This window comes from Sylvia atricapilla, chromosome 10 (genome assembly GCF_009819655.1).
Source record: "Sylvia atricapilla isolate bSylAtr1 chromosome 10, bSylAtr1.pri, whole genome shotgun sequence".
NCBI lineage: Eukaryota > Metazoa > Chordata > Aves > Passeriformes > Sylviidae > Sylvia > Sylvia atricapilla.
The window spans coordinates 4,700,215-4,727,735 of NC_089149.1; the positions used below are offsets into that span (position 1 = coordinate 4,700,215).

General features: G+C 42.2%; 2 protein-coding genes across 2 annotated transcripts in view; one reads left to right on the plus strand and one right to left on the minus strand.

Annotated features, from left to right (window-relative positions):
- The window catches only part of FNDC3B (fibronectin type III domain containing 3B), a 186,913-nt gene that overhangs the window by 102,070 nt on the left and 57,322 nt on the right, over nt 1–27,521 (plus strand). The window contains exons 7-9 of the mRNA XM_066325740.1: nt 17,817–17,875; nt 23,939–24,096; nt 26,277–26,336. Coding sequence (XP_066181837.1) covers nt 17,817–17,875; nt 23,939–24,096; nt 26,277–26,336 — 277 coding nt within the window. The remainder of the gene's footprint in view (nt 1–17,816; nt 17,876–23,938; nt 24,097–26,276; nt 26,337–27,521) is intronic.
- Nucleotides 1–27,521, minus strand: part of TNFSF10 (TNF superfamily member 10) — a 122,423-nt gene that overhangs the window by 8,443 nt on the left and 86,459 nt on the right. The gene's annotated exons all lie outside the window — the stretch shown is intronic.

Consider the following 27,521-nt stretch of genomic DNA (forward strand, 5'->3'; position numbering starts at 1 on the left):
AATAGCCAAAGAGAGGGAAAAATGCTGCTGGCATGGTAAGGAATGAGGATTTGCAGACGTGCTTCAGGGTCTTTAGAATTAGCAAGGAGCTGTATTTGGGAATGCTGTAATCCAAGAAAATGAGTCACTGCATTAGACTTTCTAGTTATTTCTTGCCAATCAGCTTATGTGGACTCTTATTTATGTTCAGGTGTTTATTTGAGGTGGAATACATGAGGTGTTTGAAGCACGTGTGTGAAAGACCTGGAAAAAAGTTATCGTCTCTACAACATCAGTTCAGTGGGTACTGAGTCAACCTGGCAGATCACTTCTGAAATAACCTAGAAATAATTTAAAAGCATCTTGTCTAAGGGTTTCCTGCCACCTTTGTGTTTGTCTGATTCATTGCCGTGGACTGGTCTGCTGTTCTGCAGCCGAGGAGCACGAGCGCTTTTAAAATGCCAAGAAAATCAGTGGAGTCAAGGCTGCAGCACGTCCAGTCTTGTCAGCCAGAGAGTGCCTTCAGACTGGCAACAGCAAGGGATGGAGTCCTCTCCCAGCTGTGGAAAAGTCCCTAACAGGATTTTTGTGCAAATAAGGATCCTTTGTCCCACCCTCCTGCCTTTTAAAATTAGGTTCTGCAATTTGCACACAGAAGTGGCATCAACTGCCCTGCAGCAAGTCCTTGGCCAAAGCAGGAATAGGAGATTTTTTCATATTAAAAGAAAAAAAAAAAAAAGACGCTGTTGGCTCAAATATGAGGTTTTTGACATCAGTGTATTATTATAGTCATATATGTAAATTTACATGGGAGTTTCTGCAGAAATGTCACAGAGGTTTCTTAAAGGCTCTCATCGAGCAGCTCACTAAAATAAGTTCTCACTTGATACTTAAAAGCTTTTAATCATATCTGTTGTTTTATATTTATCATCTCTGTTTCTTCTTTAATTATTTGGGGATTTATTGATGAATACCTGACTAACCTGGCCATACAGGTAATTAGGGCAAGAGTCAAGAGCAGTCTGGGCACAGCTGCTAATTTGATTTATGCTGCTAAGATGACAGATTTTAGAATAGCCAGATAAAAAGAATGTGTCAGAAGCAGCAAGTAGCAAAGGAGTTTAAACTTACAGCGTTTGTGGATGTGCATCTGTTCAAGCCTGCTAATAGTTAAAAACTTGATGGTGCTGTGTGGCTGCTTCCAAAATCGCAGAATAGCCTGGAAAACCTATTTTTAGATACATAAATATATAAAAATGTGTATATATAGGTATAAAACTTGTGGAGAAGTCTTTATTTAGAAAACCACTTAACCAAAAAAGTCTTTAGGAGAGAAGTAAGAAGGTATGAATTTGCAGTAAAACTCGGAGTAAGGCGAGCTGGAGCTCAGGGCTTTGTTTGTGTGAATTTTTTAATGGGGATTGTGATATGCTTCACAGCCTGTCATTTCCTAGCTGGCTGTGGGGTGTGTGTGCTCCTGCAGTGGAACTGGCTTCTTTTTGGGTGTTTGGATGGTGGAGCAATCCCAGGATCCAGCTGCTGGCGAGGGAAGGGGCTTTAGGAGCCCCGGACACAGCTGGAGCAGGCACTTGCACAGCCTCAGCTCTGTTTTCTGCAGAGAACAGCCTGTGTCAGTCCACAGTGCTACAGCCTGACAGTGATTGCTGTCCTGGGGGATTGGGCTGGCTGAGGCAAAGTTTGGGAGCTGCCTCAGTGCTGGAAGCGTGGGTGGGAGCTCGCCAGGGGCACCTCTCCCAGCAGTCCCAGCTGCTCCTGAGCTGATGCTCAGAGAAGCAATTGGAGTGTCGGCTTCAATCAGCACAGAAAGATGATCCACACAGGGACGTTGGTGGGAAGGAAGATGGGAGTTTCTGTTCTTGGATCTGCTGCCCCTGTGCTTAAGGTGGTGCTTGTCCTGCTCCTCGTTTCTTGTTAGTGGTGTCTTTGAGGGGTGTGTTGCTCTTTCCTTAGCACAGCCCCTCTGTTGAGGCTGAGGTTATTGCAGTGCTGCAGGAACAATAAGGGGGCTGGAACACCTTCCTTGGCAGCACAGACTGAGAGGATTGAGCTGGAGAAGGAGGGGAGACCTTAGAGCCCCTAAAGAGATTACAAGAGAGCTGGAGAGGGGCTTTTGACAAGAGCATGGAGTGACAGGACAGGGCAATTTGCTTTAAACTGAAAGAGGACAGGTTTAGATGGGATATTGGGAAGAAATTCTTCCCTGTGAGAGTGGGGAGGGCCCTGGCACAGGTTGTCCAGAGAGGCTGTGGCTGCCCCATCCCTGGGAGTGTCCAAGGCCAGGTTGGATGGGGCTGGGAGCACCCTGGGATAGTGGAAGGTGTCCCTGCCCATGGCAGGGCATAGAATGTGAGGATCTTTAAGGTCCAACCCAAACCATTCGGGGAACATGTGAATAATATTGAAGAAAATGTCCAGCATACAGTGCAAGGACAATTCAACCCTTTTCCCTGAAAAATCAGAGTATGTGTGATATCTAACTTAAAAATGGAGTTTTCCATCCAAATCTAGTCTCATTTCATGTATTATGCCCATGAAATTTGAGTCAGAGCTCAAGGAAAATTCTGCCATCTGTCAATTACTTCCAGCTTCCTTCCAACATTAGAAGAAGAAAGGGTTCCCCAAAAATCTGCTTCACCACTGGTAGAAGAAATGCAGTTATAGATCATCTGTTCTGAATGTGATCGGTACTGAAATGAAGTAAATTATTCTGGAGTACTTTTTGTTCAGTCACCTCTCCAGTTATTTATCCAGCCTGTGCACCTCTCTGCTCTGTACAGCATGATGGTACATTAAAAATAAGTTAGTGCTTCTGTAATGCACCCTTATCCCAGGGTGGTTCTATAACATAGCAACATCCCCTCTTTACTAGGACATTTCTGGTTTCAGATTGGGGATATAAGTGCAGTTCTGACCTTTTCCATTGACTGCATCATGCTGTGTTGGGTGGTGCAGTTGTAAATAAAAGTTTCTAGTTATGTTGGAAATAGGATGTTTTAAGAAAAAAGAAAAAGAAGAAACTGATTGCTTCTAATTGTCTGGAAATTTAGCAATTCTGTGTGTTCTGGTAGGATGATGGATGGTGTCTTATACCAGTAGAAGGCATGGAGGTATGATACTAGGATTCTGATTTAAAATCCATATTGGAGCATTTCCACAGTGCTGTTTTAAAAACTGAGTGGGAGAGGAGAGAGCAGGGTTGGGGTTTTTGTGGGTTGGATTTTTATTTTTTTTTTGTAAAGGAGCCTTGCCATGTAAAAGGAGCTGTAAGAGGAAATCCTGTTCCATTCATGCTGTCCTTTATGAATTTCAGTCTGAGTCACTTCCTTCTCATGCACTCAGTGGCTCCCTTCTTGGTCATCTGGTAGTTCAAGAAGTTCTGTGTGTGGCTGCAAGTTCTGTGGGAACATAAGCAGTTTTGAGCATTCTGACAATGCTTTTGCCTATGTCCTTATAAAACCTCTTTTTCTTTGTTTTTGTCTCTTCAAATGTGATAAAACGTTTTTCTTCCCCCCCCCCCTTTTTTTTTTTAAATCCTTATTGTAGCTCGAAGAGCTTAAGACAGCCAAAACTAAAACACTTCAAGTGGGTAAAAAGTGGGAAGTGGGTGCTGGATTGTTGTGTGCATCCTGTGCAGGAGCTGGGTGGGAGCTGGGAGCCAGAACAAACAGAGCCAGCCTGGGCAGGGAGGTGGCTCCAGGCCAGTCGTGTGTGCCTTTGTGAAAGGTTCCTAAAGAAGTTTCTGTCCTCATTTGGGAAGGTCTGGCTTCAGATCAGGGACCTTTCTAGCCCAGGAGTGTGATGATGATGGTGGTGCTGAGGAGGAGCCTGCAAGCCTGAACACATCCCTCCAGCAGCATCCAGACCTGCCAGGCACCAGAGAGGGCAGAGTCCTTTGGGTGCCACTCACTGACCTGTTGGCTGTGAACTCATCTAACTCGGTTTTGAAAAGCACATTTGCTTTCCCAGTGAGGAACTGACTTTGGTGAGCACTTCACTGCTCCATGATGCTGCTTTCTTGCACGTGGCATTGATGTGCTTTACACATGGAGAAGGGAGGAAAAAACATTAGAATCAATTAATAGTTCAAAGAGTTGTTGCAGACTGTTGACAGATCACAAACTTCAATTGTCGTATGTGTACAAGCCTCAGAGGTGTTGCTTTCCTATTATGGAGGTTTTGTAAATCTGATTTTGTGCACTGAAGCAGCCTCCAGCTACTCTGAAAGGTGAAAACCATGGCTTCAAATTCCTGCTGCTTGAAGTTTCTCAGGAGATGTGGGTAGCTCTGTGTGCTCATTTCTTTGAGAGCAATGCGTTGGGAATATGCAGAAAATGGACTTGGCAAGAGAACTTCCTGACAGTGGTGCTTTTAATTTGAAAACATTTTAAAAAAAGTGCTTAATTTTGCAAAGCAGAAGTTCTGAGGTGAAGAAGTACCCTCAGGTATCCCTGAGTGGGGTGGGATGTGCTCTGCAAGCTGCTGGTAAGTGATGCAGAGTGGGTGACGTGTGATGAACCAGAGCTGAGGTGTTCTTGTACAGCCCCATCCTGTGCTCTCTGAATCTTCCATGTAACATTTAAACGTACTTAGGAAAAACGTGGGGTGTTTTTTTTTCTATTTTTGTTTAACTGTTTCAAGTTGTTGTTTCAATCCAGAGCCTGTGAATTAAAGGGAAATTGTAGGAGCTGTGATTCAGTGTAGACAGGAACCAGGCGAAGTTCCTCTTCTTACTCATTCTAGATCCTGTCAATTCTTTTCTATTTTGGTCTCGAATCCATTTTGCATATTGAGTCATACATTTATCTGTGACTGTATATCCTATAGATTTAAAAGCTTAGAAGAGTAGTTTCATGACTTTTGGTCCATGTAAGCAAAGAGGCTGAGAAACACTGGCAATACATGTAAATTTTACATTCTTTTAGCCAGGAACTGATGCTAATAAACATTTGCTGTACCAATGTAGAAACGTTCTGCAGACAAAATTGGTCATAAATGTTTTATCTGCTGCCATACAAAATACCCCTCTGTTAAATGCAGCTGCTCTGGTGTCCCTAAATGTATTTGCTTCTATAAAACAAGAAGTTTCAATGAGATTGTCTCCTGAAAACAACCTGTCAAAAGTGACACAGTGATTTGATTAATAACATTGAAAAAAACACAGGGAAGAGTAAAATACATCTGTCAGGTTAAGTGAATTTTAGTATTACACCAAATAATGCAACGTGAAACATAATATTTAGTGAAACCAGAGACGTGTTGAATCTTGAGAGCGCAGATCAGCATCATACATGAAATCTAAATGCTGTTACTGTTCCTACTGCATTTGTTAATAGTTTTAGCCATTAATACTACTTGTCTGAATTCTTCAGACTTACATCTCATTAGTAATAGATTTTGTGTGCTCTGTGCTGTTTTCCTGTAAGTTTTAATGCATGAGAGGAAATAGGATGCATTAATTAGGGCATAGTCTGAACTTGAGAAGCCAGTGTTCATTGCGACACCCAGAATTTCCAGTGTGATATTCTCGTGCCTTGACCTTATCTCCCACATCATGACTGAGCTTGTGCTTTTGTTTGTTTCTGGTTGGAAATATGCCTGCTTCTTCAACAGTCTTTCTCTCTGATATTTTCTCTAAAATACTAGGCTGTGAATTGCTCATTCAGGCAGTAAACAAAGTGGTTATGAGTGTCAGATACACCTTTGTGTACCAGCTTGAGCTCCATTAGCCGGGCCACACAGATTCCCACCAAATAATATCTTTGCCTAATAGTCACGTAAAGTAACCACTTCAGTGAGCTTTATATAGACTGATGGCTGTATTAGAAACATATTGCAGGGTTCAGGTAGAGTACATTCCCAAATTGTCAGTCTGTGTGCCTGCAAGAATTTATCCAGATCAGGCTTCATCTGTGACTTTCCTCAGCAAAAAGAATGGCTAAAATGTTTATCCAGCATCACTGAAATAGACTGCTGAGGGAGAGAAACAAATCTGTTTCCTCTGCTGTCTTGAAGCTTAGCTTATATCATTGGGGCTTTGATGGAGAAAGGTAAAAGCTAAATATCACAAATGGTGCTGGAAAGTGCATTCCCTGCCTCTGCCATAGCTTTGCCCAGCTCCAAACCCAGCAGTGTTTTGCTTTGAGCTGCCTCTGGGTATTTCCTTCTCAGGCATCTTGACCAACTCTTTCCTAGAAGCTGCCTGTGTGCAGATAATTTCCAGGGATTTGCAAGCCTGTGAAATCATGTCTGTGTGTGACCTGTCACAAACAGGGATGTATTCTCTTGCTGTATCCATGTTGCAGGAACAAACCCATAGTTTATGGGAAGCCTGAATGCCATGGCAGTCCCACCTTTTTTCACACCACTCTGCTTTGCTAGCACAGAGTTCTGCAAGCTGGGAAGGGCTGACACAAGGGAGAGAGGAGATACACTCTATTTTTAGGCATTTATCTTGAAAGACTAAAGAACCAGCTTCATAACTTCAGCACCAGAAGTTGTAGATAAGAGATTCTCTTCATCAGCTAAGTGGGAGCATCTCCTAATTTAATTGCACAATAGTCTTCCATCTTCAATGTCAGCTGTTTTTAAAGGCAAATGGAAACGCCTCAGACTTGGTTTTGTTCAGACTTTTTGTACCTGAAAATGCATAGAGAACACCAGGGCAGTGTGGATACAAATGATCCACCATGAGGTGCTCTGAGAACGGGTGATCTGGGCATCTGTGGCTCTGAGCCATCCATGGGGCAAATGGGTCACCACAGTTCTGGTTATGTTTTTTCAGCCTCCTCACAGCAGCTGTGCCAAAATAAATCTCATTAGAAGCTCCCTAATCTTCCTAAGCGTGCTAACTACAGGAAACACAGCCCAAAGTCCACCAAGAAACATGTAGGGCATATCAGAGAGGGGGACTATGGCTCTGGGGCTTGTGTTTGACCTTATTGGGGCTTATAAACCCTTTTGGCAGTGGTGATGTTGTACCCCAAAGCTGTTTTTCCCAATCCTGATCAGTTTCTGTAGGCTCTCATATTTTTATTCTCATCTGCTTTATCCCTCCCTTGCCTCATTTTGCCAGCAGGATCTGCTTGGCAGGGCGAGCTGGATAAGCTGTCTGCTCCATCATTTATCAGGAAGTCAGTGCTAAATGACGTAAGGCACAACCTCTTCCCCCAGAGGATCTTCATATTATCTCAAGAATTTGCAGCTTCTGCTGCAACTGACAGTCAAGTCCAGAAGACTGAAATCTGAACTTTTTTCCTGGGAGTTTACATAATTTATAGATACCCACCCAACAGGAAGAAAAATTATTGTACAAAGTACGTTTTCATCCTGCTTAAATGCTTGCTGATTAAATGCCTGTGACGGGGAGAAGAGTTGCACCAAGATCTCAGAGCTTCAGAGCAAGATAAAGAAGTGTATCCTCACCAGTTAGGAGGAGATAACATGGACCACCGACAAAGGAAGGGAACTGAGTTTCCCTTATTTGGCAATATCTGGGCCATGGAGCCAAAAGGGAGAGGGTATTTATAGGGAAGAGGTAGAACATTTCCTCCCTCCAGGCTATAAAAAAGAAAACGAGTTTAAGTCTAATGATTTAAAGAGCAACACTTATTTGTATAGCCAGATGTTGTGAACAATGTCCGTCTGTATTTCCAGCTGGATTTGCAAAGGTGGTGAAATGAAATTTCATGTCCCCCTGAAGTTAATGGGTTTTGTTTACTGAACTCTCTTAGGCTGTGCTTCAAATCCCAGTGGTTACTCTTCCTTTTCTGAGGAAGGGTAGAATTTGATTTCTGAAGTTTTTGTGACCTTCAGTATATTTGTTTTTAAGGGGAGGAAGAATCTCAATGCAGGGTGATGCTTTGAGTGTTGCAGTTAACAGGAAGGATAAACACTGTTCTAAAATGAAGCAGCCATTTCAGTTTTCTCCAAGGTTTATTATAAAAGATTTTGTCCTGAAGCTTGGGTTTGTTTTTTTGTGTTGGGTTTTTTTTTCCCTTGTTTTTTTTTTTCCCCTCTGAGGAGCTGTGCTTAGAAGCAGCTGCTTTGATTTACTGCGATTCATGTGACTTCTGCCTGAATTTCATCTCAGCAATGAAATCCAGAATGAGCTGAAATTCCTGTAGCTTTGTTGAATCCTTCCCAGCAAACAGTAATCAGGTGGATATTTCTGTGAAATATTTTAAATATTTGGAAGGGTTCTTAGTAGAGAAACTGGTTGTGCCAATACTCAAGATCACATTTTGCCCTCGTCCCATACAGAACTGCCAATTGCCCATGCACTTCTTTCAGCTCACTGGTAGGAAGTTGGTACAGACATTATAGATGAGGTTTTTTAAACATTCTTGAGCTCATTCCTCCCATCTCAGGCATGAGAGGGCACAGAGAAAATTACATCAGCCTTTTTGACTTCTGCATTGTAGAAATTTAGCCTCCAGTCTTTATTAAATGTTCTGTTTAATATCCTTCTAGCTCATATAGTCATAGTTCATCCTTCAGACATGACTGCAAAACAATTTAGGCTGGGATTGCTTGAGTCAGTTGATTGTCATCTGTCATGAGGAAGAGAATTTATTTCTGTTCTGCTGTCAATCTGTAGGTGTTTGGGTTGATTTAAAGAAGGGAGGGGAAGCTCTTCACCTTCCCCCATCTCTGAGCTGTGGTGCCTGGGCTGAGTGGAAAGAGAAAAATGTTATTTGGTTTCTGGGATTACTGTGATCTCCTCCACCACTCATTGTGATTTGATTGTATCATACTTTTCATCTGGAAAAATAGGTCAGTGATTTACATTGGTAACAGAAGAGCTTAGGTTGGGGTTCATTCAAAGAAAGTTGTAACTGCAGCCCCTCACTAGGTTGCCGTTGAAAAATCCCAGGGCAGGCTTCATGAAAAATCTTTGCTTTTCTAGAACCATGATTTGAAATGGTTGTATTTAAAAAAAAAAAAAAAAAACCCAACTTTTTTTCCTGTGGAATCTAACATCTTTTAAAGACGTGCAAATAGTGTAAGTAGTGCATAGAAATAAAAGTTTATGCTTTAATGTAAGTGCTTAGACAATGTAAAAGATGACACATTTTCTACTTTTATCCTGTTTTAGGGTAAGTTTTCCCTGCTTACTTTCTCATAGAGGATGAATAGCTTGCTTTGCTCTGACTCTGTTCTTGAGACCGAAATAGTGGTTATTGCTAAAGCCCAGCATCAGAAAGCACTTTGCATTGCCCACCATGAAATCTAAAGGAGGCATTTCTTTCTTGATTCAAGCAAGGCTGAGGAGTTGTGACTGAGGGCAAAATTTGGCCTGCAGTTATTTTCTTAAATTTTCTTTTGGTTCCTGATGGGTTCTGCTGTGCCTCCACACTGGGGAAGTGCTCTGCTGCCTTCCTATTGTTGTAGCAAACTCAGTGGCTTTATGAGGTTCACTGCCAAGGAAGTTGTTAATTTTGGCTGAGGTGCTCTGTTTAATCCCCAGCAAGTTTGGAACTCCTATGGAGTCTGTTTTGGCTGTGCTCTGTGATTGTTTTTCTGTGCAAATATGCAGTTCTGCAGGTTATTTTGCTAGTTTTGTGTTTGATCAGGAAAATGCTCTTATTGTGTAAGAGGCAGATTAGCAAAGGGTTTTACAGCCAGGGTTTTGCCTATGGTCATATTTTTGAACATCAAGAAGAAGTAAGTTTTATTTTGTGTTCAATACTGGTGCCATTGTCCCTCTACACAAAATATTCCCTCATTGGCATAGGGCAGCAGACACAGGATTTTAAAGGCCAGACTGGTACAGTGGAGATTTATCCCTGTGTGTTCATTAGGGATTGTGCTTTCCACCTCAGTTCTTGTGGAGTGCAGGACTCCCCTCTGCCTCAGCAGGACTTGGTGTGGCTGTCCCTGCTGGGACACTCAAGAGTGGCAGAGACAAAGCCACACCTGTGGTGGGATGTAGTGGAGCTGTCAGTGACCCAGTTGGGAAGAGAAGACCAATCCTTGGTGCTGTCAAACTTGTGCTTTTTGTCAGTGAAGGACGAGTTGTGAACCTCTTCTCATTGCGTTGATGATGCTCAGGCTCCTGCTTTGCCTGGCTGTGACAGTCAGGTGCCAAGACTGAAGGGAACCTCTTCTTTTGGAGAGGAAATCTCTGTAAATGCCAGGTGGTGTAATTTCGTGGCTGATGTCAGAGCCATTTTCACATTTTAAGAAGCATGGGTGTCTCAGCTGTGTGTGACCAGCCCCTGCTCCTGCTTTGAGCTGGGAAAGCCTGTGGAGTTTTTATGGCCATATCACCTGGGGCAGCCTGGGTGCAGCTCTGCAAAAGATACATCCCCTCCTGAATGACCACTGTGTTCCTCAGCCTGGAGAATGACCCTTGATGTGGCAAAGGCTGGACAGGAAGTCACAGGGAATGAGGAGAAATGAGAGGGACAAAGCATGAAACAGCAGGGAAATAAATGGAAGGAATTAAGCGTAAGGAAATTCCAAACATCCCAACTATTGTACAAAATCCCGAGGAGTGTGAAGGAACATCATTGTTCCTGGGAAAAGGTGAGTGTTTGTTGGCAAAGTCTGTAGTGAGAACAAAACATCTGCCTTCTACCTGGAAAGTGGGAGTCAGAAGGTTTTAGGAGGCACTTGCAGTCTCCTTGTCAAAAACTTGACCAAAAGATACTTGACCAAAAGATGCCTGACCAAAAGATAAACTAAGACCACTTGGTTTATCTGCAAAACTTTTATTGTCTTCCCAACCACACATAGTGAGCTGCTCTAACAGAATAGCAAAAGGGAAGCTGCCGGAAATAAAAAGAAAAAATATTTTGACACAGAATAAGCTAAAGCAGTTCGAAATGATGAAAAGAGAGCGGTCCAAGAGGAGGTCCTGTGTGTAAGTGGTTTGTTGTTCCAGCAGATTCAGCTTGGGCTTCCTCTGTTTCAGTGGGTTATGTCATTGTTTGATTTGGTGTTCCTTCAAACCCAGCCAGCTGCAGCCATCCACAGTGCACTGCCTCTGTTATCTGCTTTGGGACGTGTACAAAGCGCTCGCTCAGGATGTCAAATGTATGTGATGGAGATGGGGGGTTGCTGTATTTTACTAAGAAAGCCCTTTTCTGCCTTCTAATGGACCAACTGCGTGTTCACAGTAGGAATTCACTCAGATCTCCAGCCAGTAAAGTAGGAGTTGTTTTTGCTGTCTTCCAGCAGTAGCAGCGAAGGAGCAGAGAAAAACAAACCCAACATGTCACTTACCCTCCATTTGTCCCTTGCATCCAGCCTTTTATTTCCCTTGCTGGTTGTTACTGATCCTATTTTCCTTCCTCCATCCCAGTGAAAAACATCGATCCAAACAGTAATGGGGAGCAGGGAGGATTGGATACACTTACATTTATTTTTAAAACACTTTTTAGCCCAGGTGACTTCATTACGTACATCTGAATGCCTCCACATCTGATCCTGATCCATAGCAAGTGACAGCAAGTGCCTTTGGTTAAAGAAGGATGAGCTGTGAATTTGCACTCCAGGTTTTTTGGAGTATCCTGTGGAATGGACAATAGAATACTCAAGCAGTCAAGGTGAAACTAGCAGGTCAATGGACTATGGGCAGGACATCTCTGAAGTGTGGGATTAAATTCATGCCTAAATCACTGTGGTGTTGAGGCAAAGCACTTCAGTTTTCCTTTGCTTTATTGTCTCAGTGAATCAGGGTGACTAGAGTTTTGGTTTTTCTGATTTTAGATCTGAAAATGTGCCTTTCTGGATTTTATACAGATTTTGTTCTGTTTGCCTTCAGTTATTCAGAGAGTGACTTGGGTGGGATTTTTGTTTGCTTTGTTTGTTGGTTTGTTTTTTCTACTATCTATATATGGCTTAATCTTTAAGGATAGATAATGAAAGATAAGCGCCTAGACATTAATTGAGGTATGTTAGCAGGAGAAATCAGATAGCAACACTGGGAAGGCACTTAGAAATGAAAAAATTGTGATACACTCATGCACAGTAATTTTTTAAAGGATTAGAACATGTTTTAACAATTGTATCCAAAGTTGGATAACATCAATCTCTCTGCCTTTGTCAGGGGAGCCATAGCTGTGTTCTGTCATTGGTGGTTTTTATTAGCTTTCATGTAATGAACAGAAATTTGAAATATTTAACATTTAGAAATCTCCTCCAGGCCTAATTAATAAACTTCCTTGGTGTATTATAGATTTGCATGGTGTGATTGACTGTTTTGAATATAAATATTTTTTCTCCACAAGTTTTTTATTCTGAAGGGCTCCCAGCATGAAAGTGGCGCTGGGAAGAGTTTTTTAAAGCCCTGTTCAGTGTGACACTGGATTTGCCCTTCCCAGTGTCACAGCTGTGAGCCAGCAGCAGCCTGGCAGTTTATCCCTGACCCTGCCCTGTCCTGGGCTGCCTCCCTGACAGACTGGAGAGCTGCATCGAACTGGATTAGGCAGGAATTGGTCCTAGCTCTAATTTTATTCAATATTTTCATTAAGGGCTTGAAGGATGGAATAAGGATTGAGGCTTATTAAATTACAGTCCATATCAGGCTCTGATAGGGTTGAGAGTGCTTCATGGGTCAGGGAAGGAGGACAAGACAGGAGGAGAGCTCTGTAATGGCCTTCAGAGAAAAAGTTTGATCAAGGCAAGGGCCATGTACTGTGCTGCAGCTAGTTGTTCTCAAACCTGCTGGGTTTTAAATTAGGTGGTAGTTCAAGGGGAAATAGGAGATTACAAACCCCAAGAGTCAAGTTATTCTGTAGATTAAAGAAGAGGAAACTTCTAAGCAAGCTCTGTAAATGTGTCCTTAGTTTTGGTGCTGCAGGGACCTCAGCTGGCATGTGCTGGGCAGGGCTGTGCCACATCCTCAGAAGGATGGAGACCAATTTGAAAATGTGGCAGAGGACAGCAGCGGGTGGCTTCTCTTAAAGACAGGTATGGAGAGATGAGCTTGTTTTGTTAAAGGGAGAAATTCCTGCAAATATGTGAAAGATGGCAGCAAAGAAAGGGGTGATGAACTTGCCTGGGGCAGATGTGCAAGAAAGAAGGAATAAGTTTCAGATGCAGCAGGGAGAGTTGAGATCATCTTCCCTGCCATGAGGAGTTAGATGCTCTGCTAGTTGGCTTAGCTGAGAAGTTTGGAGATTACCGGATCACGGGGCAGGAGGTCATTTATCTAATTGTCATTTATTTTGGAAAAATGGGCTAGGGAGCCATCTCAGAGAAATGGTTTGGGGAGAGATGATCATGTTTCAGTGTAGGAGGATGGACTCGGTGACTGTGTCACATCCCCTCTGGTCCTGTGACTCAGCTGCTGCGTGACAGCTGCAGCTTTAGGTTTGTTCTCCTACAAGGAGCTTATTAAGTGACATTTCTGCAGTGCCCTGAAAGTCTGTATGTGTTCTTCTTGGTGCCTTAAGCTTTGACATCGGCAGGCAGCTCACAAAGGAGCTGGGCTGTGTTTTGAGGAGTTCATTTTCTCGGGGGCTGTAGGTTGTGCAGTACGTGACTGATGAAAGATCTTTCCCAGCACTAAAGCCGGTCACAGCCCCGATAAATCTGGAACAAATTCTGAGAAAGCATGTCATGTTATGACTGGCATATCTGTGAGCATGGAGCTCTGCTGCAGAATTAAGACTCAGAGTTTGCAAAGTGCTAGTGCTGATGTCATTCCCTTGGAATGGAAAGGCTGTTGAAACAGTAAATACTTTCTGTGGCCAGAAGCTAAGTCTTGAGCTGGACCTTTTCCTCTCTTCGAAGGAAAGAATGCAGAACAAACCTAAAATGTGTATTTGCAATGGGAAAATCTTAATTAGTTTAGAGCTTTTAGCTATTTCAAACCATTTGCATACACAGCTGCTGTTCATGCAAACATGTAAACTATTGATGGAAACTTCAAACTTACCTTGAACTGACATTTTTTTCCATTTTTTTTTAAAAGCTGTTTTAAAGCTTGGTGTTTAAAAGTATGGTTGGAAAGGTCTGAAAATTATATTTGTGCTGTACGTGCAGAAAGGAACATAGACACAGGCTAACAGGAGCATAGAATAAAAGGCTTTAGTTCAGCAAGACTTGACACTGAAACCCTGTTAGCACCAAACAGCTGCTGAGAAAGTGTTTAGTTTTTAGGGGCATTTGCTGCTGGTTGTATCTATAGAGTTTTGTTTATGATTCAAAACTTTGAAAAGAGAGAGCACTTGATGTGGTCCAGGTCTTTCAGCTGGCTTTTCTGCAATAAGAGGTTAGTCTGAAACATTGGATCCAAAGAACCCTCAGCCTGGGAATTAGAACCTAATGCTGTAGCTTGGGAGTGCTGTAATATCTCTCAGACAGTGAGATAAGCAGGGTAACTCGGATTTTTGTACTGTCCCTCAGAGGACCCCACGGAGCATTCACAAGGAATCCATCCACACCCCCAGCTTCCTCCTTGGAGGAAGAGTTTTGGCATGACAGATGTGGGGAACAGATGTTGAGAGGAAAAGTTAAAATGGGACAATGACCTGAAGTGTTAGTTGGGCTCTTCCTTGGCGTGTCTGAGCTTCTGTTCCCCGTGGCCAGGGAGGAAAGCAGCTCCTGCTGCCTGCCCCTGCCAGCCCCAGCCTTTGGGGGCTTTGACACAGAGATTTTCTGTCTTCCTGTCAGATACTCAACTCTCAGTCAGCTGAGGGAGAGGAAGGGACAAAGATTGAGATGCAAATCAACTGTTATTCAGGGACAGTCAGTCCCAGGTAGGTGAATCATGTTCAGTCACCCACCACCTTTCCTGAGCAGCTCTAGGTCGTTTTTTGAATCTCAATTGCCTGTTTCACATCAAGACTTGCCCATTTCTTGCTGCTGTTCTTGCCCGTTTTTCCAGCACTGCATCTGTGATGTCCAGCAGATGCTCCCTGTCCCTAAATACTCCAGTGAGCTAATGTAGGGTACAGTCCTTGGTGGCTGCTGAGTAACAGCAGAAATACAGGTGTAAAGCCCTTCCAGCAGCTGTGTTATCAGATAGAGCTTATCAGATGGTTCCTTTCTTTCTCTTTGTCTTCTATTTCAGAAGGCTTTCTCCTCTTTGTTGGCTTGGAAGGAAGATGTTGAGCTTGATACTCAGATTGGCAGGTCAGAGCAACTTCCCTGCTGAGGGAAGGATTTGGGACAGGTCTCCTTCTCCTTAGCTTAGTCTAGTTCAGGAGACTGTGAATAATCATGTTTATTACAGAAAGGAAGTCAGCCATCCATAGAAGCCTGAGATTTTTTTTTTTTTTTTATGGCTCTTGAAATGGGAAACTTAAGTATTTGAGGTACTGTAAATACTGTAATACTTGATAACCACTGCTGAGGTCCCCTTTCAAACTGTGGTGTTCTCTGATGCTGTTATAGACACTGCTTGGGGATATTTATTGCTTTCTGCCTTTAATATCTGCCTTTTTTTTCCCCCCCACAGGGCAGTATTTGTTTTATGTATCCCATTCCCTCTCTCCCTCTCCCCAAAGTCTTTGAAGAAGACTTGTCTTCTTCCAGCTTATCTGTATGAACACTTGGTGACATGAATGTCCTTATTGACCACATAAATGCCCTCATAATGCCTTATTGCCCTCATAAATGGCCATACATGTCTGTAATAAGCCAAGGCTTCTGTAGCTGGTACCTAGAGCCTTCTGTGTGAACAAGATACATAGTTGGGACACTGATGTAAAAAAATTCCCTGAGCAGGATTCTTCGTTGAGAAGTTTGATTGAAGTAATTAAATTATTTATTTGCTGGGCATAGCCACCTCCCTGAAGTCTTGCAGTCAGTTCCTGTGCCTGGAGCAGTTTGAGCCCTCAGCCCTGACGTGCAGAGGGTCAGAGGACTCAGTTACTGTACAAAGCAACACCTTTCACAGGAGAGGGAAATGAGATTTCTTTGGGCTTTAGGGTTTGTTTTCCTCCCCTGCTCAGTGTGACAGAGCATCCTTGCTAGAAAGCAGAGAGAGGGAGGAAAATTCAGTCCACATGTTTGGGATTTAAGGTTGAGAGTGATTCACGCTCAGCTTCTGGGGGTTGTAATTAGGGGTGACATAATAACCATAAACTTTCGATAAAATAGTAGCAGCTTTTTTGTTACACTCAGAGCTGCAGAAGCTGCTTCTGATTAGCATCCCTTCGGGATAAACCTGCAGGATCTCCACAGTGTGCAGATCTGGCTCCAGGCTTTTGTGGCACAGTTCAACTTCTTTACTGATGCTGAAAGGAACCCTGCAATCTGAAACCCCCCAAATTTTGACATTTTCACTTGGATTATCATCTCAGCCTTCTCTTTAGCCATTTTAGTCCATGTGTGTAATTTTGAAATCAGTATTATAATATTCTGGCTCAATCCTGCTGGTTTATGCTCTTTATAATACACTCTGAGGGTTGTCTGCTATGGAAAAAAACCCCAATCTTGCTATCCTCAACTTCTCCTGAAATATTACTGCTCCTTTCTTTTCCAAGTGGCTGAGACTGAAAGGAATCCAGGAATGTGTGCAGCAGGAGATCTGTCATTCCCAGTCCACACCAAGGTGCATTCCTTTAGGGAGAGATGGGCATTTACACTGGAATTCTGCCACCAGTATTCAGCCAATTCTATTTTTTGGCAGTCGAGCACATGGAATTTTTAAAAAGAAGATCTACTTTTTTAAAGCAGGTCACAGACAAAAATAAAGACACATTCTTGGGCTACGAGAACTAGGTCAGGTTTTGGGGGAATCATTAGTGAAAGCTGTTGATCTGATCCCACCTGTTTATTAATGTTTTTTGCTTCCTATGCCAAGTACATCTGGCTCATTTTGCTTTAGGTGAGATATGTTCTTCTGCTTTGGTGAGCAAACTTTTTGCATTAACATTTTAAAGAAGAAAAACCCAAAAAAACAGGAAAATATGTTCCTAGTTTTCCATTAGAGAATACTGTAGTGGAAAGTGAGGCCTCTCTGTGCTGTCGTCCAAAAGGAATAAAGCTGCTTTGTGTCACCTCATTACTCTAAGCTGATGTTTTACCTCAAGCTTGTTTTGAGGGGGGAGAGTGAGGGAAAGGCTGATTCCCCTGCTCAGAGGATGGCCTCTGCAGCACCTTCTGAACAATTATCCCTCTAATTTAGGGGCAGCATGTCACAGCCCTCTGTGCCTCTGTGTAGCCCCTGCAAGAGCTGCTGTCCCAGGCACAAGGCTCAGGCAGGGAGGATGGATTGCTGCTGGTCAGACTTTGGGATTTGCCTGGCATCACTTTATTGCCTCCACAGCTGGAAGGTGGCTGTGAAAGAGCCTGGGGCATTGCTCAAGTCAAGGACAGATGGCAGCAGGGTGGGTGCTGGGGCTCAGGGCAGGCACCTGTGTGCCTCCCCTGGGTTTTCCCTGCATGGGACAAGGACACTTGTCCTCTCCAGAGCCCTGGTGGGCAGCTCAGTCTGCAGCTGCTGGAGTGAGGACGGCTCTGGTTTAACAAACCAGGGTCAGGTTCAGCAGGAGCTGAGAAACTCCTGGGCTTCTGTCACAGCTGAGTTCTGGAAACAGGATGGTTTAACTCTCTGAATGCAGATCACAGTTAATAGCACTGTTTGTGGAGGACACCTCTACAAATATTTCAGTCTCACATTTCTGAATATCTGCAATCACTGGAAGTTTCATTCCCTCCTTTTTCTCTTTTAATTTTTTGTGATATTAATCCATGTAACCACATGCCTTAAATTCACAAGGCAGCTGATGCTTATATGCAGGTAATGTCTGTCTCCCTCCCCTATTTAGAAATTCTGAAAGAGTTATTGATGTAACTGAAGCTTTTGTTTAATTTTGGTCATTTATTTCTCTCCTCTTTCCACATTCTCTGTTTTACAGAATTTGATTCAGAAGCAAAAAGGGTTCAGGACATTCTTTCTGGAATGGAGAAACCACAGGTATGTGATCCCAAAATGCCACACAAGTGTACAATAGCAAATGTGAAAGGTGGATTGTGCCACAACATACTGGTGATTTCACAGGGGAGCACCTCTGATTTTTTCCCTTAGTAGATTGTTGCCACTAACTTTACTAGGATATAAATGTGAAGGATCTTTTGTGCTCATGAGTGTTTGAGGGCTCTGCCCACTCCAGGAAATGCACCAGTTGTCTGTTTCCAGAGGACAGTTCCCAGTATTCATACTGTAGTGGGGAACTCAATGCACTGGGGTGACTTGCATAGCTCTTTACCCCCTCTTCTCTGGGTTTAATTTTGTCATGAGCAATTTATGTCTTTAATCATGATTAAATTAAGCTAATTCTGTTATTTAATGGCAAATTACTATAGTCTGTGTTTGTCTGAGCCATAAAAGCCTGTAAATTATGATGGAATTGAATCACCCTGTAAATAACCCTAATGCTGAGTGTGACTGCAGTCAGGTGAGGTTATTAATAAATCTGGTTGTAAGCCCTTTTCTTGTTTGCTGTGTCAAATGAAAGCCAGAAGAGCACCGTGGGTCTGAATGAATGGTCCAAGCCACTGGAAGAAGCTTTCATGGGGCAGAGGGAGACAGAAATCCCAAAGCACAGTCCTTTAGTCTCCAGAGCTCAGGCCTTTCTCTGTCCAGCTGGAGAGATAGGGCACAAATAAGCAAATAAATAAAAAACGATAGTGGAAAGCTCATGGGAAGACTTGGTGCAGCTGATAGAGGCTGATGCAGAGACATTGTGCAGTGGGAGTCTTGGCTGCAGAAGTGGCAGAGCTCAGGGACAGCCAGGCATGAGCACAGGCTGAGTTTTATTTATCTGATGCATGCTTTTGCTCTGAATAAATACAAAAAGTGTTTGGTCTGAAGTTGCCCCATCAGTAGGTGCTGGTGTCCTGGCATGGGCAGGAGCTGGTTCAGAGCCAGCCACAATCTAAGCCAGGCCTGCAGAGATGGTCAACATCAGCCTGAGCTCCTCTTCACAAGGGGGAAGTCACTTCACTGTGTGTGGAAACAAGTGACAATACTGGGCTGAAGACTTAAAAGAAATGTTTCAGGGTGTTCAGAAAGGAAGAAAGTGCACTTAGCACAGAATTAGGCTCGTTTGTTTTACAGAGGGAGTCAATAATTTTGTACCATGGACCACCTGAATGTTACTTATTTGGTCAATAGCCACAGCCAGGTGCTTTACAAAGATTCAGAGAGCTGACAAGAAAAATGTGTTGTTTTATACTTTTATCTTTCGAGGTAAGAAGAGAAGCCATTAGAGCATTTTCAGGATTCTGAGATGTGTACAATTAGATTTATGGTAACCAGAGCCTTTAAAGTGGAAGAAGCAAAAAAACAAAGCAAAAGACAAGAATAGTCTTCCTTTAATCATACCAAAAATAGGATTTTTTTTTCTAAAATCTAAACCATGGCAAATGCTGGTTCAATAATAACGACATTTACTGAGGTGATGTTGGGGATTATCTATTATTCTCTGTCTGTAACTTTGACATTTGTGAGTAATTAAGCTCACAGGACTCTCACAAATCATGAATTGCTGTGAATGATTCTGTGTGTGTATAGTCAGTATTACATCTGATAGAAACATATTATGCATAAATAATCATCTTGGGTCATGTTTCTTGGCAAATCTTATGCATACACAAGTGAAAAATAAAACAATGTATAGGAAAGCAACAGTGAAGAAAGAAATTACACGAAGCAAAAGAGCAGAGTAGTGAGTCAGTGGCAAGTGAGTGATGTTGTGTCTGCAGCACATGGATTTGATTTGTCCAAGTGAGCAGCTCCCTCCATCCATGGGGTGGTGAAGCCATCCAAAGGGATTAGCCCTGAGAGCAACTCCTGCAGGACAACTGTCACTGGGAGGTGTCTGGATCACACAGGTACCTCTTCTGAGCACAAAATATACACACTTTGAAAATTATTACTTCATGGAAGGTCTGTTTTCAATAATAGATACTGTTACCTGTTGAGAGATGTGCAGCCAAGCTGTAAATTTAATCAGAGCTTTGTCCCTTGAACAGCCATAATTTTACAAGGCACCTTTTGCTTTTAATCCCCCATGGTTTTGTGTCAACTGAAATAAGGTTTTCATTCACATTATCGCAAAGTAAGCGTTCTCTGGAGCAAATACCTCGGTGAGGGAGGGGAAACCTCACTCTGGGTATCTGAAATGGCTGCATCCCACAGCCAAGGGGCTTGGGGGGACATCACCCCCCCGTGGGGAATCACCAGGGCTCTGTCAAACCACAGCTCAAACATCAGCTGTCCAAAAGGCAGCCTCGCTCCCGCTGACTCGCTCGGCAGCGAAACTCATATTTAATCGCTGGGGGTTTTTTTGCCTAAAATTGCAGGATTAGAGACATAATTTAAAAGCAGCATCTCAACCCAGTAATAACTGTGAATTCATTTGACCCCCAAGCCTTTCAAACCGTGCCCTCGAGGGAGTAAATGAATGTTGCTTGCAGTGTAGTTCTCACACATACAATGAGCCCCCGAACCACACGATGCCTGTGAATGCTAACCCGGAATTTGAAAGATAATGAAAGTTGTACAGAAACATTTTTCATTACCTGAAAGACGGGAAGGGCTGGTACTCATCAGTCTTGTACCCTTATTGAAGTGGTGCAGGAGTTGGATTCTTTCCCAGGGGCTTTTATGGAATAATTATTTACACCACTGAGTTTTGATAGAGCAGAAAGGAGGCATTTACTGTGTAAACTGAGAAGTTTTCAGAAACTAATTAACTGTGCTTTTCACCAGACCTACAGAACTCCTTGTGGGAGAATCTTTTGTTAGGTCTCAGCTAAAAGGCCAAGCCAGCCCTCTTCAAAGCAAGCACAGGGATTTTGGGGACAGATGAGACAGGCTGGGAGAACTCAGAAGCAGCACGAAGGTTTACCTGCCCAGCCTGGGAAGAGATGCTCTGGCTGCTTATATTTTGTCAGATGGAATTAGTGCACCGCTAATGAACAATAGGCTGGTTTTTTACTGATGGTGAAGTGTTTCTGTCTGCAAGTTCAGAAGGGCCATTAAGCCCACCATTGTGGTGGTAGCTGGGCTGTTCTCACAGCATGGAGAGGACTGGTCCGGATCTGTACCTTTGGAATGGTGTTTGTGTAAAATAGAAAAGTTGGAGGTAAAGATACCGAACTGTTTTACAAGTGCCTGCTTGTTATTTTCAACATATCGTAACCCCATTTATTTAACTTAGCTTTTTTCACAGCAAAGCTGGTGTTTCCTGCTCCAGGTAGGAGTTCCTGGGTATACTAAGTGGTGGTTTTGGCCATGAAAGGAGATATTGGCAGGTAACTGTGATAGAGTATCAGCCTGTCGGTCAGGGAGCAGCAGATAGGGTTATCTCCAGCCACACAAATAAATCCATTCCCAGCTGACGTGCTCAGCCCAGAGAAGGAGTAGATTTGCCTTTTCTGACTTATCTCGCAGACAGTGACCCCTCACTTGCTTTCCTATACTTGCTGTGTGTGCTCAGTGCAGCTAAGACTGGTATTTAACAATTTCTGGTGTTTATTTTTAAACCTCCAGCAGCAGTTGCTGTGTACCCACGATCTCCAAGGCAGCCACTCTGGGTGCTCCTTCCTCTGAAATTAATGGTGTAGCTGGAGCAGCTTAGCAACTGCCTTTGGACTTTCATCCTCTGCGTGCTGGCTTCAGAGTAACAGTCTGAGTTTCTAGCAGTTAGCCCACAAGATACTTTCTCTTCTTATTTTAAGAAACCCAAGACCTAACTTTTTACAGATTGCTGAAGTTCGTGGAGGGCCAGAGTTTTGCCGTATGTGGAATATATACGTGTGTCCTTGGGAGTAGTCATAGAGAAAAACATTTCAATAGAACATTGGCAGGATATCGTGCCTCCAGCTCCAAGTCTGTCTGAATTTATGAAAAACAATTATGCAAGCATATTTCCATAATAAAAGAAACTGCATGTTGATGGGCTGAGCTGGCATAGTAGTAATGTTTGTTAAAAAAAAAAATATCCCTAAAATCTATTTGGATCTAGTTAATCAGTTTTTGATCAAAATATTATTTTAAATGCAGATTTTTAACTCTTAAGTATTTTGCTACAATTCCATGTACATACGTGTGTGTTTGTATATACGTATATGTGTATATCTCAAAAAAATTAACTTATTTGTCTTACTTGAATCATTCAAGATTCTTATAAGGTATCTTATCCAGCATCAGGGTTAACTGCTCCAAGATTTTAAAATCAACCTTGATTTCATAGCATCAAAAAAATATAATAAGAAAATGCTGTGAAAACAAGAATTTTATAATAAAATAATTTGCATGTCCATGTTTTTTACAAAGAAAACTTAATGCTACTTAAGCCTTCTTGCCTTAAAACTTATTTTTCACATTAGGTTGAACAAAGGTTTTCTTTTTTTTTGGCAAGACTTGAATGTGCTGCTATAAATTAAAATCTCTAACTTTTGAGATCATGGTGTTTATGATGAGACATTTCATGGTGTCACCTACTTGTCAGCCTGTTAAAAATGGATTTATGACTTGCTCAGAAAGAATCTGGTTGATGTATGAGTATCAGAGACAATAGTTGCAGTGCTCATCAGCTGGAAATAATGTGTTTTCACACGAGAAGGTAAATATTCTCCATTATATAAAGATATCTGGACTCCAGAAACTGGATTTGTAAACAAGCAATCCCTAAAAGCTGATTGCTAGTCCTTCAGTCCCAGGTAATTTGTGGGTGAGGGGTTTCACTTACCTCAACAAAAGTTAGAAAATGTGTAACTGAGCACCTGCAGCATTCATGTTACACCTTCTGAAATAACAACATCTTGCTCTTTGTGTTGCAAAAATCTGTCAAAATTATAGAGGCAGTGAAATTTGTTGCTTATGAAAAATAAAGAATATAAACGCTCAGAATTTGATTCCTCCATTTGGAGGCTAACTAAAAAATATTTTTTATATATTCACTACAGTTAAGAAGGAAAAACCAGCATTATTTTCATGATAAAAAGTGGAGAGTTGGTGAACAGAGCATTTGAGACTTCAGAGCTTCCCTGGAATATTTCGGCAGGCTTGTGTGAAAATGTGCAGCCTTTCCCAGATAACCAGTGCAGCTACTGCTTTTTATTTAGTTATCTTTTGAGACAGTGGCAGGGGGGAGTTTTTATTCTTCTTTCTTGGCCTCCTAAGAGTAGGCTCCTCTCTGGGAAGTTGCTGTTGGCTGTGTGCAGCTGATGCGCCAGTGGCTCTCCTGGTGAGCAAAGTGATGCTAGTTCTGTAAGCTGTATGAACCTGCCTCTCCAGAAGAATGCAGTGGCACTGGTGGGGTGATAAAATTGGTTTGGTGCAGAAGTTTGAGGTACTTTTTCCATGTTTTGTTAAAAAAGATTCTTCACTCCTCTGCCACAGAGTTGTTGCCCTCAGTGGTGACTGCAGATCACACACAGTCCTTCTATCAAGGCACAAAGTGATTGATTTGCAATGTGGTTTTTAATTAGCAGGTTGGGCTTCTATTATGATTTTCCCTTGTGCTTTTGAGCCAGTGTAACTTTTCAGGTTGGATTGGGTTTTTCTACTTATTTGCTGTTGAGTTATTGTGGTTTCAAGTGGCAAGAAGGAACAGGATGACTGAAAAAGCCATCAGAGTTTCATTGAAAAAGCTCCCCAACAAAAACTTTAGGAAAATTATCATGTATAAAACAATCTATAGGTTAAAGTCTTTGTTCCACTTAGTTCCAGTTCCCTTCTGGGAATGGCCACAGCAGCAGGTACCGCTGGATGCTCAGACAGTGACGAGCCAGTTCACTGCAGGGGAACCTCTCTCTGTATTCCTCATCTGTTAGAGATCACTTCTTGCCACGAATCTGTGTTTTTGTTTCTGCTGTTAATCATTTCTGACCCTTTACTTTTCAACTCTAGCTCTTGAAATTTCCATTTTGCAAGAAATCAGTTGCAAAGGTGCAAGCAGAAAAAGCAAATGCTTACAGAATAGCGGCTTTTCCTCGGATTTCAGATTAACTGATGTTTCTTTTACAGGTTACAAATATTCAAGCAAGAACAGTTTTGCTTTCCTGGTCACCTCCCACTGGCCTTCTCAATGCAGATAGACACAACAACGGTTTGCCTTACACCTGTACCTACGAGGTTGCCTTATCAGATAAAGGGAGGGATGGAAAATACAAGATCATTTACAGGTAAAAACCATCAGTTTTACACTTTTTTGTTTCATTAGGAGTAAATTCTCTGAGATTTTCAGGGTGTATCCTGGCATGGCCATCACTCACAGAAGAAAGGCACATTGGAGCATCCTGTTTCCTCACCAGAGGAGCTTGCAGGGAGCTGGTGGAGTGCGTGTCACAAGGTCCCTAATTGCCACCCTGTCCCACCTCCCCTGCACATGGCAGATCCTGCCTCTGATGCTGTTGCTCTTGTTGCCAGTGAAAAGGTTACTTTTTCTCCTATGCTAAATGTCAAAACCTCTCGTGTACACCATGCAGGCAGGAGAGCTGCCTTCCTAATGGGCTAGTTTTGTGTGGACTTGCAGAATTTAGAGCGGTAAAATCCTGTTATTTTCAGCTAACGAGAAAAATGCGAGGGCTCTGCAGCTTTGTAGTGTCTTAGATGAGCAGAGGAGCGAGTACATTAGTCAGTAGGTTACAGAGGCTCCCCAGAAAAACCCAAATACTTGGCCCTCAGCAGGCTTCAGTAAAAGTTCTGAGGGATTTCTCTGTGTCTCCTTGCAGTGATCCTCTGAGCTCATTCTGTGATCAAGTGCATATGGTGTTATGGCCTTTCTTTTTCCCCCGCTAATGACGTCTAGGAAAGAGAATTTGGAGATGTGACCTTGGCTATTGTGAAATAGCTAATCCTTCCCAAATCTCATTAAATAAAGTCCAGGTGATAGAGCATTTAAGGAATTACCTCTTGAGACCAAGCCATCTCCTTTCTTAAGATGTCCTGTGAATTAGGGTATTCCTCTTGGTATGCTGAAGGCAGGTCTTGGATAACACAAAAAGGGTGAATTAACCAGGGAAAGGCTGCCTGATTTTACTCTTTTTTTTCTGGCATTTACAGCAGCTGTTTGTGAGCCAGTATGAGCATCTCCCTAGTCAAGTGTGTGCTGCCGAGCTTTTAAAGTGAGGAGGACACTTTCTAGTACTTCTTGTGCTTGATGGCTGCACATTTTCCCCTGGTTATGAAATGTTGTGCATCTGTTTTAAAGCTGCTGATGGTGATGTGTCTCCTGCTGCTGGCCAGAGCACAGCCTTTAGCTTGGTGTGGTATGTTCCATCAGGAGCAGCAGTAATTGTTATTACCATAGGCAAAAGAGAGTCTGCAATATGTTGAATGCATTGTCTTAGGGAGGAGGTGCACTCATTTCAGAGGTGAAAAACTGGATTTGCAGAGCATTGTACTATATGAAATAAAAAGTAGAAGGCTTTCTGGTGGATTTCTGGCAACCCAGCAGGCATATGCTTTCTGGTGCATTTTGTTCTATTGATTTTGAGCCATCTCCCTGTATTTGTCCAGCTAGCTATGAAATATTTCTTTATGCTAAATTGAGAGCTTTCTTGTTTCCCATATTTTATTAAAATCATGAATAAGCTGAGCTCTTACATGAGATGGCTATTACTTATTAAGCACTGACCCGTACCTTAATCTTCACAGATTTGGCAACACATGACTGAGCCCAGTGTTCATTTACCAGCAAACAAGCCAGAAGGAAAAAGAATAGCCCTAACTATGTTGGCTGCTTTTGAAATTAATAGATTGTATGCTGGTTCTTTTTTTTTCTTAAAATGTCTAAAACATTTTGCTTTAAGTTGTCTTGATATTGAAAGAGAGCTGAGTCCAGCTGTTTGGGTGTTAATTAAATGTCTCCTTGCTGTGGTCCTCACAGGGAGTGTGGTTCTGGAGGAGAAAGCAATAAGCGAAACAGTTGTGTAAGAAACTCTGCTTCTTCCTCTGAAGTTCAATGGGTCACTTTGTATAAAGTATTTTGAATGGGGAATATGCAGAAACTGCAACAATAATGTTTGGGTTTCGCTCTTTCCAGCTCTGGGAGAGTTGAAAACCACAATGAGCTTTATACAAATATCAGCAAAATGTAAGACACAATAAACCCATATATTTAGTTTACTGAATAAACTGCTGTGATGAATTATTTCTGCTTGTGCATATGGGGTTTTATGAAGTTTTCAAGAAATGTGAAGTGTGTTGATGAATTGTTGGTGTATGGTTTGCTGCTGTTTCTCTTCGGAAGGATTATTTTTCTTCTTTCAAGTTATATCACTAGAAAACCAGTAGCTGTGCTAAGTGTGATACTGCTTTTCATAATTTATTAATTGGTTGGGTTTGGATTCCTTTCCTGCAGTGGAGAAGAATTAGAATATCACCTGAAGGACCTTAGGCCAGCAACAGATTATCACGTCAGGTGAGTTAGCATGATTTGAATGTCACTTAAATATAAACTCTTCAATTCTATGAGAATAAATGGGAAAGTTTGTAAAGTAAATATACAGTGTAGTTCAAGAATTTCATGGTCACCTCTGTAGGTGTATTTTTCAGTGGTTTCTAAATAATTTATCATAGATTTTATCTTGGACTATGAGAGTGCTTTTTGAACAATATCATTCTGTTGTCATTGCTGTAGTAAGAGACAGAAAGAATTTTTGTATTTCTGTATGGATAACAGACCTGGAAGTGCTTGTGTATGAAAGGAGGATATCTGAGGTCATTTAAAAATTTGATTCAAGCAACTGATGTTTCTTCAGTTCCTGTAACATGAACACTGAGAGTACTCCACGCTTTTTTCATAAGTAGGCCACGCTTTGGGAAGTAAATCTGCTGAACACAGATCCATCTGACCATAGTCACTTCAGCATTTATTCCAAGAAAAAAATGGGTTTACACTGAACCGTGTTGGTATTTTCATAACATACTTCTCTTTGATTCTGAAAGTGTGTTCTGCACATTTATTAACATATTCTAGTTTTGCTCTCTGGTGGTTTTAACACCGTGTTACCTGCTCATGTTGCTTTATTTTTAAAGACTTTATTTACGAACCAAGGCTTTGAATTAACATCCTGTTCACTTACCCTCTATATCCTTTTGAAAAAACATCCTTTCACTCCTGTCTATTGTTCCCTTCTGTTTTTCCAGACAAGGGCTAGGTTTGGCACACTGTTTCCCATCAAGGTTGCTCCTGTTTGTAAAACTTTGAAGAACAAATACCTTGCTTCTGACCTCTAAAAAAAAAAAAAGTCTAACACCAAAATGTGACCATCTAGCTCTGATATTATAGATTGTTCTCATTTTTAAGGATTGTTTCTAGTGAAGTCCTAAAATGAACTTTTCAAGTAGAAGTCCGAGACCAGAAGGAACTTTTCTCAAATGAGGAAAAGATGCAGCTCCTGAGTGGGGCAGGAGTCTTGGCCTTAGCAGCAAAGGGATGGTAACAAGGAGAAGGTTGTAAAACACTGTTGAGCTTCCTTCTGGGTATTGAACATCTCGTTTGAAGCCAACTTCAAACACCAGAGAGGTCACCGTGCACAGCTGGGCTGAGCTCTCAGTTTTAGGGATGTTGTGGCTATTTGCCCCAGCTCCTGGATGATTTCTT